The sequence below is a fragment of the Nerophis ophidion genome, linkage group LG19, assembly GCF_033978795.1.
Source record: "Nerophis ophidion isolate RoL-2023_Sa linkage group LG19, RoL_Noph_v1.0, whole genome shotgun sequence".
NCBI classification, from domain to species: Eukaryota; Metazoa; Chordata; class Actinopteri; order Syngnathiformes; family Syngnathidae; genus Nerophis; species Nerophis ophidion.
In genome coordinates, this window is record NC_084629.1 from 23,273,984 (window position 1) to 23,292,188 (window position 18,205).

Genomic DNA, 18,205 nt, shown 5'->3' on the forward strand with positions numbered 1-18,205 from the left:
AAATCGGAAGTCTGGGCTCGATAGGCATGAGACATCTGCTCCAGCCACCTGGACCCACTATTTTCACAATCCGACCATCACTGATGTTTTCACAATGTTTCCAAAGACTCGCCACAGCCACAGACTTTTTGTTCTCCCGCCTGCTTCACTTTGTGTTTCATGTCACTAATGTGTTATTTTCACTTGTCGCAGAGCGCGACATCAAGGTCATACGCCCGCTGTACAGCGTGGAGGTGAACGAGACGGAGACGGCCAAGTTTGAAACTGAGATATCCGAGGAGGACCTTCATGCCACCTGGAAGCTGAAGGGGGAGACCCTTCATTCCTCTCCTGTAAGATTGCCCGTAAAGACGTGTTGCCCATCTTCGTGAGCGTGTGTTCTGATGACGTCCATGTCTGTTGTCCTTCAGGACGTGGAGATCAAGGTTGAAGGAGTGAAACACACATTGATTTTGTTCAACTGCCGCAAAGACATGGCCGGAACTGTGGAGTTCTCGGCAGCCAACGCCAAATCTTCGGCTCAGCTCAGGGTCAAAGGTGACAGAAAATGTTTTCTTAGAAAACCGTATCATAAACATGCAATTAGATGCAGCTGAAATGTATTACCCCTGCACAATGGACAATAGCATTGTGATGTCTTTTTTTGTTATCGCTCCACTGTACAATTGTTTAAAGTCTGACTGTTAATGGACATGATATAATGAATTGGCTTAGAGATTTGCCAACCCCTCACTCCCGCCCCTCCCCTCCCATCATCAGTAATGACAGACTGTCCACAGGATTGTGGGTAAGTCAGGGAGGTGGGGGTAACACATTCTCCTTTTCTCGGAAGTTTGGCAGCAGGTGATTGACATGAGCAGACTGCCCCTCCTTCCTATGTGCTGTCTGGCTCTCAGCCAATCAGAGTTGGTGGTTATTTTAGAAATGGCATGCCTTATCGAGAACAGGTTTGCAGTGATTGGCAGGACGAGGACGCCACCCAGGTCGTATGCTAATGAGCTGGCCCCCAATCCCAAGTGTCAGGGTGGTCAGTTTTAGTTTTCCCGTGGGCTTCAAGCAGCCTCGACACCTCACCGCCATGAGGACTGGGCCCTGAGGATTATCCACTTTTATTTGGGAATATTTGAGGTCTTTGGACCCGTTGAGGGCAGGTCTCTAACCATGTCTTCTCCCGAATCCAAAGCCCGGGTGATCAGCGTGACCCGGCCTCTGACGGACGTGACCGTGACCGCCGGGGAGACCGCCACCTTCGAAGGCGAGCTGTCGTACAAAGACATCCCTGTCGAGTGGTTCCTGGAGGGTACCAAGCTCGAGTCTAGTGACAGAGTAAGTGTCTCATCGCCTTGTTTTCTTTCACTTCCTGTATCCAGAATACGCTGCCTGTGCAGCTCCGCGAGGCCCCTGTTGCAGAGTCTTGTCTGCATATAAGGTTTTGCTGGCTGGCAAGGTTCGATTCTGCCTTGCAAGCAGGTTTCTGCTTCTATTTTTAACAGTTGCAGGAGGTGGTAGCAGCCCAGCAGGTGGCTGTTAGGTAACATGGCTATCAAACTTTCTCACAACAGGTTTTTAATTGCTGTCACGTTCCGATGGAAAAGGAACACATATGGAATTTGTTTAATGCAGGTCACGTGACCTGTGAGTGTGTAAACTGTCTTAGGTGTTATGTTACGATGCTAAAATCTGAGCAAACAAATTCGGGATTAAAAGTGTATGTTTCATGTACTGGCATTTTTGTATACAGTGTGGAGACTGTAAACAAGAAGTGAGTGTAGTGAGCACAGGTTCAGAGGTCATATGCATTAATTTAGGGGAAGAAAAGCAGCTGCTGGACCACTTCAGCAGTCACAACTCAGATGACTGTTTTTTTTCTCATAGCGGCACAGCTCGGTTGGTATAGCGGCCGTGCCAGCAACTTGAGGGTTCCTGGTTCGAACCCCGCTTTTGCCATCCTCGTGTCTCCCGTTGTGTCCTTGAGCAAGACACTTTACTCACCTGCTCCTTGTGCCACCCACACTGGTTTAAATGTAGCTCAAAGATGTAGATAATGGGATTCACTATGTAAAGCGTTTTGAGTCTCCAGAGAAAAGCGCTATGTAAATATATCAATCAATCAATCAATGTTTACTTATATAGCCCTAAATCACTAGTGTCTCAAAGGGCTGCACAAACCACTACGACATCCTCGGTAGGTCCATATAAGGGCAAGGAAAACTCACACCCAGTGGGACGTCGGTGAAAATGATGACTATGAGAACCTTGGAGAGGAGGAAAGCAATGGATGTCGAGCGGGTCTAACATGATACTGTGAAAGTTCAATCCATAATGGATCCAACACAGTCGCGAGAGTCCAGTCCAAAGCGGATCCAACACAGCAGCGAGAGTCCCGTTCACAGCGGAGCCAGCAGGAAAACATCCCAAGCGGAGGCGGATCAGCAGCACAGAGATGTACCAAGCTGATACACAGGCAAGCAGTACATGGCCACCGGATCGGACCGGACCCCCTCCACAAGGGAGAGTGGGACATAGGAGAAAAAGAAAAGAAACGGCAGATAAACTGGTCTAAAAAGGGAGTCTATTTAAAGGCTAGAGTATACAAATGAGTTTTAAGGTGAGACTTAAATGCTTCTACTGAGGTGGCATCTCGAACTGTTGCCGGGAGGGCATTCCAGAGTACTGGAGCCCGAAATGAAAACGCTCTATAGCCCACAGACTTTTTTTGGGCTTTGGGAATCACTAATAAGTCGTAGTCCTTTGAACGCAGATTTCTTGCCGGGACATATGGTACAATACAATCGGCAAGATAGGATGGATCTAGGCCGTGTAGTATTTTATACGTAAGTAGTAAAACCTTAAAGTCACATCTTAAGTGCACAGGAAGCCAGTGCAGGTGAGCCAGTACAGGCGTAATGTGATCAAACTTTCTTGTTCTTGTCAAAAGTCTAGCAGCCGCATTTTGTACCAACTGTAATCTTTTAATGCTAGACATGGGGAGACCCGAAAATAGTACTTTACAGTAATCGAGACGAGACGTAACAAACGCATGGATAATGATCTCAGCGTCTTTAGTGGACAGAATGGAGCGAATTTTAGCGATATTACGGAGATGAAAAAAGGCCGTTTTAGTAACGCTTTTAATGTGTGACTCAAATGAGAGAGTTGGGTCGAAGATAACACCCAGATTCTTTACCGTGTCGCCTTGTTTAATTGGTTGTCAAATGTTAGAGTTGTATCATTAAATAGAGGTCGGTGTCTAGCAGGAGCGATAATCAGCATTTCCGTTTTTTTGGCGTTGAGTTGCAAAAAGTTAGCGGACATCCATTGTTTAATTTCATTAAGACACGCCTCCAGCCGACTACAATCCGGCGTGTTGGTCAGCTTTAGGGGCATGTAGAGTTGGGTGTCATCAGCATAACAGTGAAAGCTAATACCATATTTGCGTATGATGTCACCTAGCGGCAGCATGTAGATGCTGAAGAGTGCAGGGCCAAGGACCGAACCCTGGGGAACTCCACACGTTACCTTAACGTAGTCCGAGGTCACATTGTTATGGGAGACGCACTGCATCCTATCAGTAAGATAAGAGTTAAACCAAGACAGGGCTAAGTCTGACATACCAATTCGTGTTTTGATACGTTCTAATAAAATATTATGATTGACGGTATCGAAAGCAGCGCTAAGATCGAGGAGCAGCAACATAGATGACGCATCAGAATCCATCGTTAGCAATAGATCATTAGTCATTTTTGCGAGGACTGTCTCCGTGGAGTGATTTGCCCTGAAACCGGATTGAAAGGTTTCACATAGATTGTTAGACGCTAAGTGTTCATTTAACTGCTCCGCAACAATTTTTTCGAGGATTTTTGAAATAAAGGGAAGGTGAGACAGCGGTCGGTAGTTTACCATGAGGTCAGGATCGAGGTTAGGTCTTTTAAGAAGAGGATGAATAACCGCTTTTTTGAATGCTAGGGGAACAGTGCCCGAGGAAAGTGATACGTTTATAATATTTAGCACTGATAGACCTAATAATACAAAGAGCTCCTTGATCAGTTTCCCAGGAAGTGGGTCAAGTAAACATGTTGTATGTTTTATTCCATTTACACATTGTAACAATTCCTCTAATGTTATTTCCTCAAAACAAGAGAAACTATTTTGGAGGGCAGTATCCGCCGTATATACAATCGTGTCAGTGTTAATAGAACCCAGTTGTAGCTGGGACGCATTGTCTTTAATCTCCTTTCTAATGACTTCAATTTTCTTACTAAAGAATTGCATAAAGTCATCAGCTGAGTGGGTGGAGCTACTGGAAGGAGTCCCTTGTTGGGTTAGCGATGCTACCGTACTAAACAAAAATTTAGGATCGTTTTTATTACGGTGGATGAGATTTGAGTAATATTTAGCTTTAGCTAAGGTAAGCATGTGTTTATAAGTTATTAAACCATCATTCCATGCTTGATGGTGCACCTCAAGTTTAGTCGTGCGCCATTTGCGTTCCAGCTTTCTACATAATAATTTCTGAGCTCTAGTTTCTTCTGTAAACCACGGGGTACGCTTTTTTGGAGCCTTTTTTAACTTTATGTTATCAATGGTTTCGCGCAGGGCGTGGTTGAAGTTGTTGGTGAGGTTATCAATAGAGCCCACATACTTTGGGAATGGTGCCATTACCGAGGGCAGTAGGTCAGCAAGAGTTGTCGTTGTGGCTGTATTAATGTTGCGGCTGCTATAGCAGTTATTATTATTATTAGTTTGCCGAACATGCGTCTGAACCTCGAATTTTATAAGGTAATGATCGGACAATACTTTAGTATACGGGAGTATCGTAACTTTGGAAACAGTGATACCCACTGACAAGCACTAGGTCTATCGTATTACGATGCGTGGGTTCATTTATTATTTGTGTGAGACCACAGCTATCAATTATAGTCTGGAGCGCTACGCACGGTGGGTCCGATGGGGTATTCATATGGATATTAAAGTACCCCATTATGATTATATTATCGGCGTGTGTCACTAGATCAGCAACGAACTCTGAGAATTCATTGATAAAGTCCGAATAGGGCCCTGGGGGGCGGTAGATAACAGCCAGGTGTAGAGGAAGCGGTGTGACAGACCTCATAGTAAGCACCTCAAACGATTTATATTTATTATTTATGTTAGGACTAAGGTTAAAGTTTTCGTTGTATATTAGTGCGACCCCCCCACCCCTTCTCAGGGGACGGGCAATATGCGCATGTGTAAAGTTAGGAGGACATGCCTCGTTTAGCGCAAAAAAGTCGTTTGGTTTAAGCCAGGTTTCGCTGACACCGATGACGTTAAGATTGTTGTCTCTGATGATATCATTAACTAACAACGTTTTGGGAGACAATGATCTTATGTTTGAAAAACCTATATTATAGGTAGTGGGCTGTTTTAGGGAATTTTTGATCAAATTATCTGTAGTAGCAATATTAATAATGTTGTGTTTATTATGCCCAGTGCATTTAGTATGATTACAACCATATCTAGGAATTGATACGACGGGAATTTTCCGATTGTTTGTTTGTTGCTTTGATAAACTGCACGCATCATAGTTAGCCACCTCAGTAAAACACATGTCCAACTCTGAAACACTCAAAGCAGAAAAAACTTGTTCTAATTTAACTGACTCCTTACCCAGACCAGTAGTCTCGCATCTTCCATTTAAATCCGGCTTCAGGATGGAGGGAAGTGGTGTTCTGTGGGGATTAGCCTTCTGCTTTGTTTTTAGCCCCGCTCGGCATCCGCGTTTCAGATCACACCGCTGGCGTCTGCTCCGTAGACGGCCCCCGCTGCTACTATACTCCCCTGCTTCACAGGCCGCTGGATGTAGCCGTCGACGTACTCCCGTGCTAGTTAGCAGGTCTAGCAAGCATCTTTATTTTCTTTCATCCTTATGCAACCTTTAAGGCAGGGTTATTCCACTGGCCAAATCCTGCCCGGGAATTACCCCACACCGGCCCCGCAGTTAAGTTCAAATGTTGGGAGACAAACATTTTTTCACTAAATTCCTGAAAACATCAGCGTGCTCCTGTTGTAAAGAGAAACTTAGACCACTGTAAACACATTGGAAGATTAGCTGTGTGGCCCCCAAAACAATTCAGTTGCATATCCCTGCTGTAAGGCCTCTCTGACATCAGAAATGTGTTGGTTGTGCAAATTCGGCTAGTGCTCAGCAATTATTACAAATCTCAATTGCCATTAATCCCGTGATTTGATGTGATTGATCATTATGCTTTTTATGCACTTTTTGTGCAAGATGATTAGCCCAAAAGACGCCAAAGCCATTTGCGCAAAAAGTAAAATGATTGTGGATATACAGTACAGTTCATGTTACATATACTAGTAAAGTTGCTGTTATATACTTTACATCTTATTACATGGCCGTTCATTACCGTATGTTAGATTTCTTTATTTGTCTTTGCAGGTTATACAATCATACTTTTGTAAATCCTCCATTATAATCATTCTAAAAATAATGATAAAGAAATATATACCTGTACCTATGTTATGTATGTTTGTAAAAGGGAAAAATGTATGCCATAAATACAGTAAAAACAAAAAAAGTACTGGTCAGGATAGATATATGTATTGCCTGTTAACATTACATGACACTTTTTTTGTTCTCAGTGCCACAGCTGTACTTTAAATTAAACCAAGAAACATTCATTTAAAAAAAATTAAACAGTGGCCTATGTTGAGTAGTTTATTCTATTGTGACAAATATGTCACATCAGGCTTTCCACAGCAATGTCAAGGCAAAAAGCAGGTCAGTGATATTTTCAGACCTTTTTTGATATGAACTCAGTAAGAAGAGGTAAACTGTAATAATTGACAACCTATTAAAGCCTGAGGGTTACAAAATGTCTTTAAAATGAGGCAAAGCTCTCAATTTACCGGTCGATTTACATTCTCATCCTCACCTATGGTCATGAGCTTTGGGTTATGACCGAAACGACAAGATCACGGGTACAAGCGGTCGAAATTAGTTTCCTCTGCCGGGTGGCAGGGCACTCCCTTAGAGATAGGGTGAGAAGCTCCGTCATCCGAGAGGAGCTCAAAGTAACGCCGCTCATTCTCAACATAGAGAGGAGCCAGATGAGGTGGTTCGGACTTCTGGTCAGGATGCCACCCGAACGCCTCCCTAGAGGGGTGTATAGGGCACGTCGGACCGGTAGGAGGCCACGGGGAAGACCAAGTACACGTTGGGAAGACTATGTCTCCCGGCTGGCCTCGGAACGCCACGGGATCCCTATGGAAGAAGTGGCTGGAGAAAGGAAAGTCTGGGCTTCCCTGATTAGGCTGCTGCCCCCACGACCCGACCTCGGATAAGCGGTAGAAGATGGATGGAAGGGATGGGCTTACAGTTTTTGAACACTTCAGAAAATGTAAGGTTTCAAAAACTATAAGACATGATAATCAAAATTATAACAAATACTTGACATATCTCACTGCATGTAATGAGTTAATATCACAGATTATTTTCTCATTTTAACTTAATTGCTGACATGAATGGATTTGTACACGATATTGTTATTTTATATGTTTCACCTGTATAAAATAATGACTGAGAGAATGTCAAGACGGGGGGAGGGTTTTCCCATCTTACTGCGAGGATTGTTCTCCCGGGATGCAATCAGACTATATTGGACTTGGCTTGAAGGTAGGAACATTTTAATTGTAACTATAAAAAGGGTACAAACAAAAAACACTTAAGGCGAAGGCACAACTTAGCTAAGGAAAACAAAAACTAACACTTACTGTGGCATGAAACGAGCAGCATGATCTATGGTATAAAAACTAGCAATGTCGCCAGGCAGACTGACTGACAAAGACAGGCTTAAATAATAGTCTAATGATTAGCGACAGGTGTGATCCGAACAAATGAGGCAGGTGAAACTGAGTCGCCATGGTGACAAAACAAACAAGGAAGCGCAAACAAGAACAAATGAAGTCCAAAAAAGCTAACAAAAAATGACAAAACATAATCCAGACCACAGAACATGACAGAGAAATTATGGTTGCAGGACTATTGAACATTCACCTACCAAAAATGCTAACTTTTGACCACGAACTTTGCCGCTGCTCGATTACATTCGTTTCGCGGCCAACGTGAACTGGGACGAGTACTGACCGCCTCGGAACCAGTCAGTCTGTTTCTCGTCATTCTGATCTAAATGAAAAGGCATTAATTTATATTTTACAAATGGTAACGCTATGAGGTGTTAGTTCGTACTTGTTGTATTCAGATGACGTGCTATTACGTAAGTAAACAAGTTAGTAAAATTGTATTCATAAACCGCTTTTCACAGATAAAATCACAAAGTGCTGTACAAGAGAGGGTAAAGTAAGACCACAATTCAATTAAAACAACTGGGGCAACATCATAAAAAGGATACAAAATGGATTAAAAATCTATAGGCTTAATATGCAGCCCTTTGAGACACTTGTGATTTAGGGCTATATAAATAAACATTGATTGATTGATATAAACTTTGCAATGCCGAAGCTTCAACTCCGCTATGTTGTCTATGTTTGACCCCCCCAGGTGGTGCTCAAGTCAGAGGGTAAGATTCACAGCATGACTCTGCGAGACGTCCAGCTAAACGAAGCCGGAAAAGTCCAACTGACCACCAAGGACATCAAGACCGAAGCCAAACTCCTTGTGAAAGGTGCCCTCACCAAGTGGAAAGATTGTTGGTGACATGATGCAACATAATTTGTGACATCACTAGTGCTTGTGGCCACATCTGCAACACAAGGGGAACCTGTGTAACATTCAAAGAATTCATTCAAACTTGCTAACGTTAAACTCAAGGGTTTGGGGCACGGGTGCCCAAAGTGGGGCATATCATTTCGTTCGGCCAGCCAAAGGGTGGCGACAAAATTTAATACATATTCATACAGACCTCTTTAATTCTGTAAAATTTATGATATGGCATATCCGCAAGGCTACACTGTGAAAAAGTCAGTAGATTTTTCTGTAAAAGCCTGGCAGGTAAATCGGCAGAAATTTACAGTAAAATCATCAGGGGTTCTGTAAAAAACAGATCCGTAGATTTTACGATCAAAAAGTAGCAGCTCGGTCGCCAGAAATTTGCAGTGAAAATTAGAGTGGTACTGTTTTTCAATTTGTAGTAATACATTGTAAAAAAGAAAAAAAGGACTGTAGATTTTTCTGTAATAAACTGGCAGCTCAGTCACCAAAAGTTGAACATAAAACATTTGTACAGTTTTCCAATTTACAGTAATTTGGTATCAAAACCATGTACATTTTTCAGTAAAATTCTGGTGACTACTAAGCTGCCCAAATTTTACCACAAAATGCATGGATTTTTTTTTACAGACCAACTAGTTCCCATTTATTGAAACTGACAGTCTCTTCTACCTTATATTTATATGTGGCGGTGTGTGGCTAAATTCCTTACTCGCGGTGCTGTTTCATGGTAAAAATTGATGTTTGATTCATGGACCATTGGCACATTTTTACTTTGGTCCTTGGAGACAAAACGTTTGGGCACCCCTAGTTTAGGGTTCGTGTTTGGGCCAAAGAGTGTTCAAAGTTTTCAGAATATGTTGCCATAGTTGCTCTTTTTCCGTGTTCAGAACCACCTGTGGAGTTCACCAAGCCTCTGGAGGACCAGACAGTGGAAGAGGAAGCCACCGCCACGCTGGAATGTGAGGTGTCCAAACAGGACGCAGAGGTGCAATGGTTCAAAGACGGACAGGAGATCCATAAGAGCAAGAAGTACGAGATGATCGTAGACGGCCACAAGAGGGCGCTGATCATCCATGGATGCACTCTGGATGACTCGAGAACATATTCCTGTGACGCAAAACACTTCAAAACTTCCTGCTTCCTTAATGTTGAACGTAAGTCATTTTAAAAGGTCTACCCAATGAACGAGGGATATTCTAAATCAGTGGGTCATAAACTTTTTTCACCAAGAACCACCTCAGAAAACATTTGGCTCTCCATGTGCTACTATAATGTCTCATTAAAATACAGTAGAGTAGTAGGCCTAATTATACATTAAAAAACACTCAGAGGTTTTAGTAAACATGTATTTTTAATATTTTTGGCCACTGTAACATTGCACACAGTTAGAATATAGAAAAACAAAACACCATACTTTAATCAAGAGGTTTTTTTTTTGGCGTACCACTAGATGGAGCCTGCGTACCACTAGTGGTACACATACCACAGTTTGAGAATTTTAAATAATAATAATAATAATTGATTTTTTTTTTGTAAATAAGCACTTTACGTTGATCAAACAACCTCAAAGTGCCACAGAGTAAAAAAAAATAGTAATATTAATAGTAAAAAGATAATAAAAATAAATAAAATATAAAACTAGAAACAGCCCAATAGCTAGAACCAGAATGCATGTCTATAAAAAGGCTTTTTTAGAAAGATGGGTTTTTAAGCATTTTTTAAAAGCATCCACAGTCTGAGGTGCCCTCAGGTGATCAGGGAGAGCGTTCCACAGACTGGGAGCAGCGGAGCAGAAAGCCCCGTCTCCCATTGTTCGTAGCTTGGTCTGTGGAGGTTGGAGGAGGTTAGCCTGTATGGAGCGTAGGTGTCGTGTGGAGGATTTGGGGGTGAGCAGTTCCTTGAGGTAGAGGGGGGCATTTCCATGGAGGCACTGGTGAGTTAGTAGGGAGATTTTGAATTCAATCCTGAGCGGAACAGGAAGCCAGTGAAGGGATTTGAGAGTTGGTGTGATGTGGTCATTTTCTAAATGAAATCAAACAGTTTCATTAGCCCTTGTCATTGGTTTACCACACCCGGCTGAATAAATTCATAAAGCTGCTAACTGTGTTATATATATATATTTATGTCAACAGCTCCACATGTCGAGTTCTCCAAGCCGCTCCATGATGTCGAGGTGCGAGAGAAGGAATCTGCCAGGTTTGAGTGTGAACTGTCCAGAGAAAATGTTAAGGTGAGCTTGGCATGAAAATATAAACATGATCATCACAAGAGTAGACTCCTTATTTAAAACAGTAAAACTGAAATCTACTAATTTTTTGTTAAAGTTGATATATCTCAAGATGTTTTTTCCTATTGCATGGTTAAATATTTAATCCTGTGACAAAAAAATTGTATCAAGAGATTAAAGTTGTGATATTTTTAGAAAAATAAATCATATTTTTTTGTATATAAATTCAGAGTGTTACAAAAAATAACATATTGGAACAATAGTATAATGGTTTCAGGTCTGACCTAACGAACTCCCGCCAACTAGGATTATTATTTATAAATGTACTATTTTCATAGTTAGAGACTAAAAACGGTTTTGACCCTTAAAAAATGTTTTTACATACATTAATTTCAGCTCTTCAAACATGAAATACCAGCTTTATACTGTTATGTTACACCCGATATAGTAGACTTGAGTGTGTTTTACAGTAGATTACAGTGCTGTACTCACTGGTAGCCCAGAGGATACAGCAAAAGTCATTGCCTCGGCAGTCACCGGCCACTAAAACCTGCCCACCACATAAAAATATTTTGCCACATCCTGTGTAATTCTTCCGAGTTATAACAAGTGCTTTTTTGTATATGCTGAAACCGCAGGTTGATATTGTTCTGGCAAAAGTTGGTTAACTTGACAGTTGTAGCTATGACCATTAGCCGTGTTAGCATTCAATGATTGCATTGTCTGTCCTGCGTTGTCATTGGACATCACTTACAAAGATCAACAATGTCATGTGACCCTGTCATTGATCTAGAAGATAATAATGATAATAGATTTTATTTGTAAAAGCACTTTACATTGAGCAAACAACCTCAAAGTGCTACAGTGCATTAAAAAAAACATGAAAAAAAATAAATATCCACTTAGAATTGCCAGGACAATGAGTTACATCGAGTCTTGTACATTTCACTGTTGTCTTTTGATATTCATTGTCACTGTGAAGATTTAGTATTGCCAAGATTAGCCGGCGTATTGTGTTGTTAACCCAGAAACAGAAGTCCCGCTAGGTAAATATTTTCATTGAAATAAGATTAATTTATTAAAACAGTAGGAAGGGGATTCATATACGGCCTCATTTGTTGCGGTTTACCTGACATATGAAACGTGATTAACTGGGGGCTGCGCTATCCACTTTGGCCACCAGACGCCAGTAGAGTGTTGAGAAAATTAAAATGTGTTTTGAAGCAATTCCAACTTTCTACGCAGCATTAGTTGCTTTGTAGAGTGGCACTTTCCATCACAAAATGATTAACCCCCCTTCTTCCTCTCACGCGAGATCCACCCAGGAATAGGACCATACAAATCCCTCCTCTACTGTATGTCATACAAATAAGACATAATTTACTGTAACACTAAATTTAGGCCAAAATATGTAGAATGTTTAAAAAATGTGATAAGGGACGACTTTAGTTGGAAAATACATAAAAAAACAATGTTATGGGTTCATAATATTACAAATAAAAACAAAATCGTATATTTACCTGGACCCAATAAATGCGATTATTATAGAAAGTCATAATATGTGCAATGTACTTGAATTTAATAAATAATACAGGAAAGTGTCATGAAATAAAATAATACATTTATAATTTTACTAAAATAAAGTAGTAATATTAAAAAAAAAAGCGTCTTAATGTTATTTGCAAAAGTTTGCAGTTTCATATGTGCAGTCATTATGTACTGTAACAAAGAACTGGTAATTTCAGGACAATAGAGAAATGATAAGATTGTTTCAGAAGAAATATGTACATGAACTAACTTATCCTTTTGCTGCGGTCACGTCGCTTCTCACCGCTACTCTGTCCTCACCAATCTCGCACAGGTGCGCTGGTGCAAGGATGGAAGTGAGATCAGAAAAGGGAAGAAGTACGAAATTATGGCACAGGGACGGCGACACATCCTTGTTGTCCACAAGTCGGTGTTTGACGACGAGGCTGACTATGAATGTGATGCAAAGATCTGCAAGTCCTCTGGAATGCTCACTGTTATCGGTAAGAAGTGTGTTTCAAACATTTGTGAAACGATACTACTCACAAAGTTTCAAAAAAATAACACAAGCCGGTGGTTATTTCTCACAGAGGAGGAGGCCCGGTTCACCAAGAACTTGTCCAACGTGGAGGGAACCGAGACAGACAGCGTGAAGTTTATCTGCGAGGTCTCCAAACCCGACGCTGATGTCACCTGGTACAAAGGGGACACAGAGCTGCCGGAAGGCGGCCGCTACGAGCAGATCGTCGACGGGAAGAGGCGGATCCTCCTCATTCAAGACTTGAAGATGGCCGACGCCGGGGAGTACAACTGCCGGTTGAGTCCAATCATCAAAACGTCTGGAAATCTTAAGATTAATGGTATACAAGATCCCACGCCACGATCATCACTCCCCCAAGTCATATCGAGTGTGCGTCTTGGATGTTATTTTCAAGTTCCTGATCTGAGTTCGTCTGTCTCCCATTCATCCAGAACTGGCAGCCGAGTTTATCTCTAGACCTCGCAGCGTAGAGGTGGTGGAGGGCGAAAAGGCAGAGTTCACCTGCACAGTTTCTAAAGAATCCTATGAGGTCAAATGGCTGAAAGATGACAAGGAACTGGAGGATGGAAACAAGTATCAGATGATCCGCGACGGAAAAAGGCGGACTCTTGTCATCAATAACTGCGAGCCTAAAGACGAGTGCAAATATGTGGTGATGATCGGACCAACCAGAGCCACAGCTGACCTAACTGTGCTCGGTAAGCACTGGTTTTACGATAGAAATGCTGACTCTTTGACATGAGGATGGTTATTGAAATGTCATCTGTGGCCAACAGAAAAACTGAGGATCATCACACCATTGAAGGATACGGAGGCCAGCGAAGGCGAGGAAGTGGTCCTGAACTGCGAGGTGAACAACGAGGGAGCAAAGGCCAAGTGGTCAAAGAATGAAGAGACTATCTTTGAGAGCAGCAAGTATGTGATGGTGCAGCGATACAACGTCTTCTCGCTGAGGATCAGAGACGCACAGAAGGGCGATGAAGCCAAGTATGGCATCCACCTGACCAATCAGCGAGGAGAGCATGCCAAGAGCTCCTGCAGCCTCACAGTCGAAGGTCAGTAAGCGCAGACTCAAGAGGTCATACTTTACCAGATGTCTAAAAACCGGTCTGACGTGATGTTTATGTCTTCAGAGGCGAGATTGCGGATTGTGGTTCCTCCCGAGGACATTGACACTCAGGAGAAGAAGATGGTCAGCTTCTCCTGTAAGGTCAACCGGCCCAACGCCACCCTCAAGTGGATGAAAGACGGTGAGGAGATGGTCTTCGACAAACGCATCGTCTACAGAGTCGATAAAGTCAAGCACACGCTGACGATCAAGGACTGCACGCTTGGCGACGAGGGCGAGTACACTGTCGTGGCTGGCGATGACAAGTCCACGGCCGAGCTGATTATCAGCGAGGCGCCAACAGACTTCGCCATGCATCTGAAGGACCAGACTATCACCGAGTTTGAGGACGCAGAGTTCACATGCAAACTAACGAAAGAAAAGGCCGATGTCAAGTGGTACAGGAATGGACGTGAGATCCGAGAAGGACCAAGGTACTTTTGTCTTCGAGCATTACATACGTCTTCATTCATCAGGAAAAGGAAAGATCAGTGGTTATAGTTGTAACTCCAGTTATTCCGCCATTATTAAATTTTGCTTCTCACAGTTGAACAATTTTTCAACATGCAAGCTAAACAGCATTGACAAAACAAGGATTTTTACTCGCATTGTTTGCTCATAGCATTTAAGGTTGAAGATTCAACATAGTTACGCTGAGTCTTGAAATGTCTACTCTTTCACTTTAAGAGTTCCCGCAACAAAAATATTACATAAATTAACCTTTTCAAACCTCCATCCACTAGTACATGAAACAGCGTGGTTGTGTTTGTGTTGCTATTGAACCTTGCAATGCTTGTATTAATACGCACATGCTATACATCCACTTAACTAAAAATGTGTCTGCTAAAAGCTAAACTAAATAATTTAAAAAAAAACAAAATACATTTTAAACCACGAGCACTTAAATGTGAACGCTAGCAGGCTGTCCGATAACAGCAATTGTCATTAATAGTTAAAAAAAAAAGACTATTGCGAAAAACTTAGCACAATTTAAAGGCTAACAGTGAGCCCTTCTAATATGGTACAATTATCATTCCTTTACCCTAAACGGACTGTTTGCAACTTGCTCATAGTACAAAGTCACAATTATAAAGATATGTACATTTCTATCGACAGTAACCCCTAAGGCAGGGGTGTCCGTGGTGCGACCTGGGGGCCATTAGCGCAACTTTTTTGTACACATTCTAAAAACAAAATAAAAACACTGCGGATTAGAACATTACACCAAAAAATAGAATATGCAATTTTAAAAGAAATTAATGTGAATGCTGAAATCCAAACTTGAATGCTAATGTTACCATGCCAGCAATTAGAATGCGTCAATTTTCCAAGCCATATGACTGAAGCGTACGCATATAAAATTGGCTAAAAAGTTAGCATGTGTCAAGTATTACATTTTATGACAGAAGTGTTTTGCTGTGTAATTGGCAAAAAAAAATTGAATGCTAATGTTAGCATGCTGGACCGCTAACGTTAGCATGCTAGAGCGCTATCTTTATGAGGCGATCGACTGCAAAATTGGCTAAAAATGTTAGCATGCTAAGCTTGCTTGAGGCGCACCCAATCAGGGCCTTGATACTGAACAGCGCAGTCTGATTGTTTTGGTTTTGTCTCGTGGCCAATATTGCTGTAGAATTGGTATTTTTAGTTTATTTAGCCATTTTCATGCTTGAAAATTTTAATTGTTAGCAAAATTACATAGAATATGCTTTGTTACCAATAACACAAAGCTAAGATACATATATTGTGTTCAAACAGTTTATCATATATTATTTGATCTACATTGTATTGGTATTAGTATATTTAAAGTACAAAATGTATCAAGGTGGCCTCCGCATCCTTCAATTTTTATTAATGCAGAAAAAGTTTAGACACCCCTGCATTAAGGTCTTTCCTTTTTTTTTGACACAAGATCATCATCCATGTAGACGCTTCGATGCACATTTTTTAAATCTTTTTTTTTTTCATCTATTTCTTGCAAGCCTCTTAAACCAGAGTTTGGGAGGTTAATTCACTAATCACTGGCTGGTCATTATATAATGTTGTGACTTGTTGAAATTGTTAAATTGGTAAAATACTTGTGTTTGTACATAGATACACATTTGAAGAGGATGGAAAGTTCTGCACCTTGCGCATTAAAGAATGCCGACCTGACGACGAGTGCGAGTACGCATGTGGCGTGGATGACAAGAGATCCCGGGCAAGGCTCTTTGTTGAAGGTGAGAACTTCCCAAACCCCTTTTTTGGTTTAGTCTTGTTTTGTTTGCTTCTGTTCTTCTGGTAAATGACTGAGTTTCTTGAAAAGGTTTCAAACATTTTCTTGTCATCGAAATGACAACACGTCTTGTTTGGGTCTTGCAGAGATCCCAGTGGAGATCATCAGGCCACCGCAAGACGCGTTCCAACCACCTGGCTCTGATGTAGTGTTTGAGGTGGAACTCAACAAGGACAGAGTGGAGGTGAAATGGTTGCGGAACAATATGACAGTCGTCCAGGGAGACAAATACCAGATGATGAGTGAAGGTAAAGTCCACAGACTGCAGGTCTGTGAGATCCGTCCTCGAGATCAGGGCGAGTATAGAGTTGTCGTCAAAGACAAAGACGCCAAGGCCAGGCTGGAGATGGCAGGTAAGACGCCAACCCAGGTTTACAAACCCACACCTACTTGTGAAAGTTTTTCGTTTTTTCTGATGGATTGATCTTCCCTCTGCAGCGGCGCCCCAGATAAAGACCACCGACCAAAACTATGTCACAGATGCCGGGACGTCTCTTGTCATGGCAGTTCCCTACAGCGCTTACCCACAAGCTAAGGCCGACTGGCTGTACGACAATTTAAGTCTTTCCCAGGAGAATGTCTACACATCTTCCGACTGCACAGAGTACCGTCTGAAGGACCCTAGAAAATCTGACGAGGGTCGTTACAAAGTTCTTATTACGAACAAACATGGAGAGGGTGAAGCATTCATCAACCTGGACGTCATTGGTACAATTATCATTTTGCTCGTGTTACCTCGAGTTACTGTTTCAATACATCACAGCTGAACCAAATCTGTTTGATTTTCTGGACACCAGATGTTCCAGGGCCTGTGAAGAATCTGCAGGTGGTCGACACAGCTGATGGTGAGGTCAGTTTGGCATGGGAGGAACCGGAGAACGACGGAGGAAGCAAAGTCATTGGTTACGTGGTGGAGAGACGAGACGTGAAACGCAAGACTTGGACGTTAGCCACTGAGCACGCTGAGAGTCCGGAATACACTGTGACTGGGCTCCAGAAGGATTCAATGTACCTGTTTAGAGTGTGTGCTCGAAACCGTGTTGGCACTGGACCCAATGTAGAGACAGACAAACCTGTCCAGGCCAAAAACCTATTTGGTACGACTTTCTTTGAAGTACATTTTACTGGAAGTTTTTTTTAATTCAGTAAGATCCCAGTCCGTTGAGCTTGTTTCTATTCTGGTCATCAGATGTTCCTGACCATCCCCTTAACGTGACTGTCGGGAATGTCTCCAAGTTTGGTTGTACTGTATCCTGGGAGCCACCTGCGTCAGATGGCGGTTCTCCCATTACCTCTTACATCATTGAGCTACGTGACAGGACCTCTGTCAAGTGGTTACCTGTCCAGGTGACAAAAAGTGATGAGCTCAGCGCCGTCATCAATGATGTCATTGAGAACAAAGAATACATCTTTAGAGTGAGGGCTCAGAACAAAGCCGGGGTAGGAAAGCCCAGTGCAGCTTCTACCCCGGTGAAGATCATGGATGCCATTGGTGAGTCCGGCTGTTTGAAATCAGCATTTCTGCCATCACATTATAATTGACATGTTTTGTGGACATCAACTACAGAGCCGCCTAGTCCCCCCCAGAACCTGGTCTATCAGGACCAGAGCAAGAATTCTGTGCAGCTCAGCTGGGAGACACCGCTGAGTAATGGTGGAAGCATGATCACAGGATACATCATTGAACGCTGTGAGGACGGAACTGATAAGTGGGTCCGTTGCAACGCTCGTCTGTGTCCTGACCTCTTCTACAAGGTACTAAGACGATGTGTTTTAAAACACATTAGAAAGTAGCA

The 18,205-nt window shown here is 42.2% G+C and overlaps 1 protein-coding gene across 1 annotated transcript in view; it reads left to right on the forward strand.

Annotated features, from left to right (window-relative positions):
* Positions 1-18,205, forward strand: part of ttn.2 (titin, tandem duplicate 2) — a 211,338-nt gene that overhangs the window by 98,256 nt on the left and 94,877 nt on the right. The window contains exons 134-150 of the mRNA XM_061879594.1: positions 193-332; positions 411-537; positions 1,184-1,326; positions 8,561-8,684; positions 9,619-9,885; positions 10,864-10,961; positions 12,820-12,988; positions 13,076-13,345; positions 13,458-13,724; positions 13,803-14,081; positions 14,160-14,568; positions 16,229-16,353; positions 16,496-16,762; positions 16,848-17,117; positions 17,207-17,506; positions 17,599-17,901; positions 17,977-18,164. Of these exons, the coding sequence (XP_061735578.1) occupies positions 193-332; positions 411-537; positions 1,184-1,326; positions 8,561-8,684; positions 9,619-9,885; positions 10,864-10,961; positions 12,820-12,988; positions 13,076-13,345; positions 13,458-13,724; positions 13,803-14,081; positions 14,160-14,568; positions 16,229-16,353; positions 16,496-16,762; positions 16,848-17,117; positions 17,207-17,506; positions 17,599-17,901; positions 17,977-18,164 (3,746 nt within the window). The remainder of the gene's footprint in view (positions 1-192; positions 333-410; positions 538-1,183; positions 1,327-8,560; positions 8,685-9,618; positions 9,886-10,863; positions 10,962-12,819; positions 12,989-13,075; positions 13,346-13,457; positions 13,725-13,802; positions 14,082-14,159; positions 14,569-16,228; positions 16,354-16,495; positions 16,763-16,847; positions 17,118-17,206; positions 17,507-17,598; positions 17,902-17,976; positions 18,165-18,205) is intronic.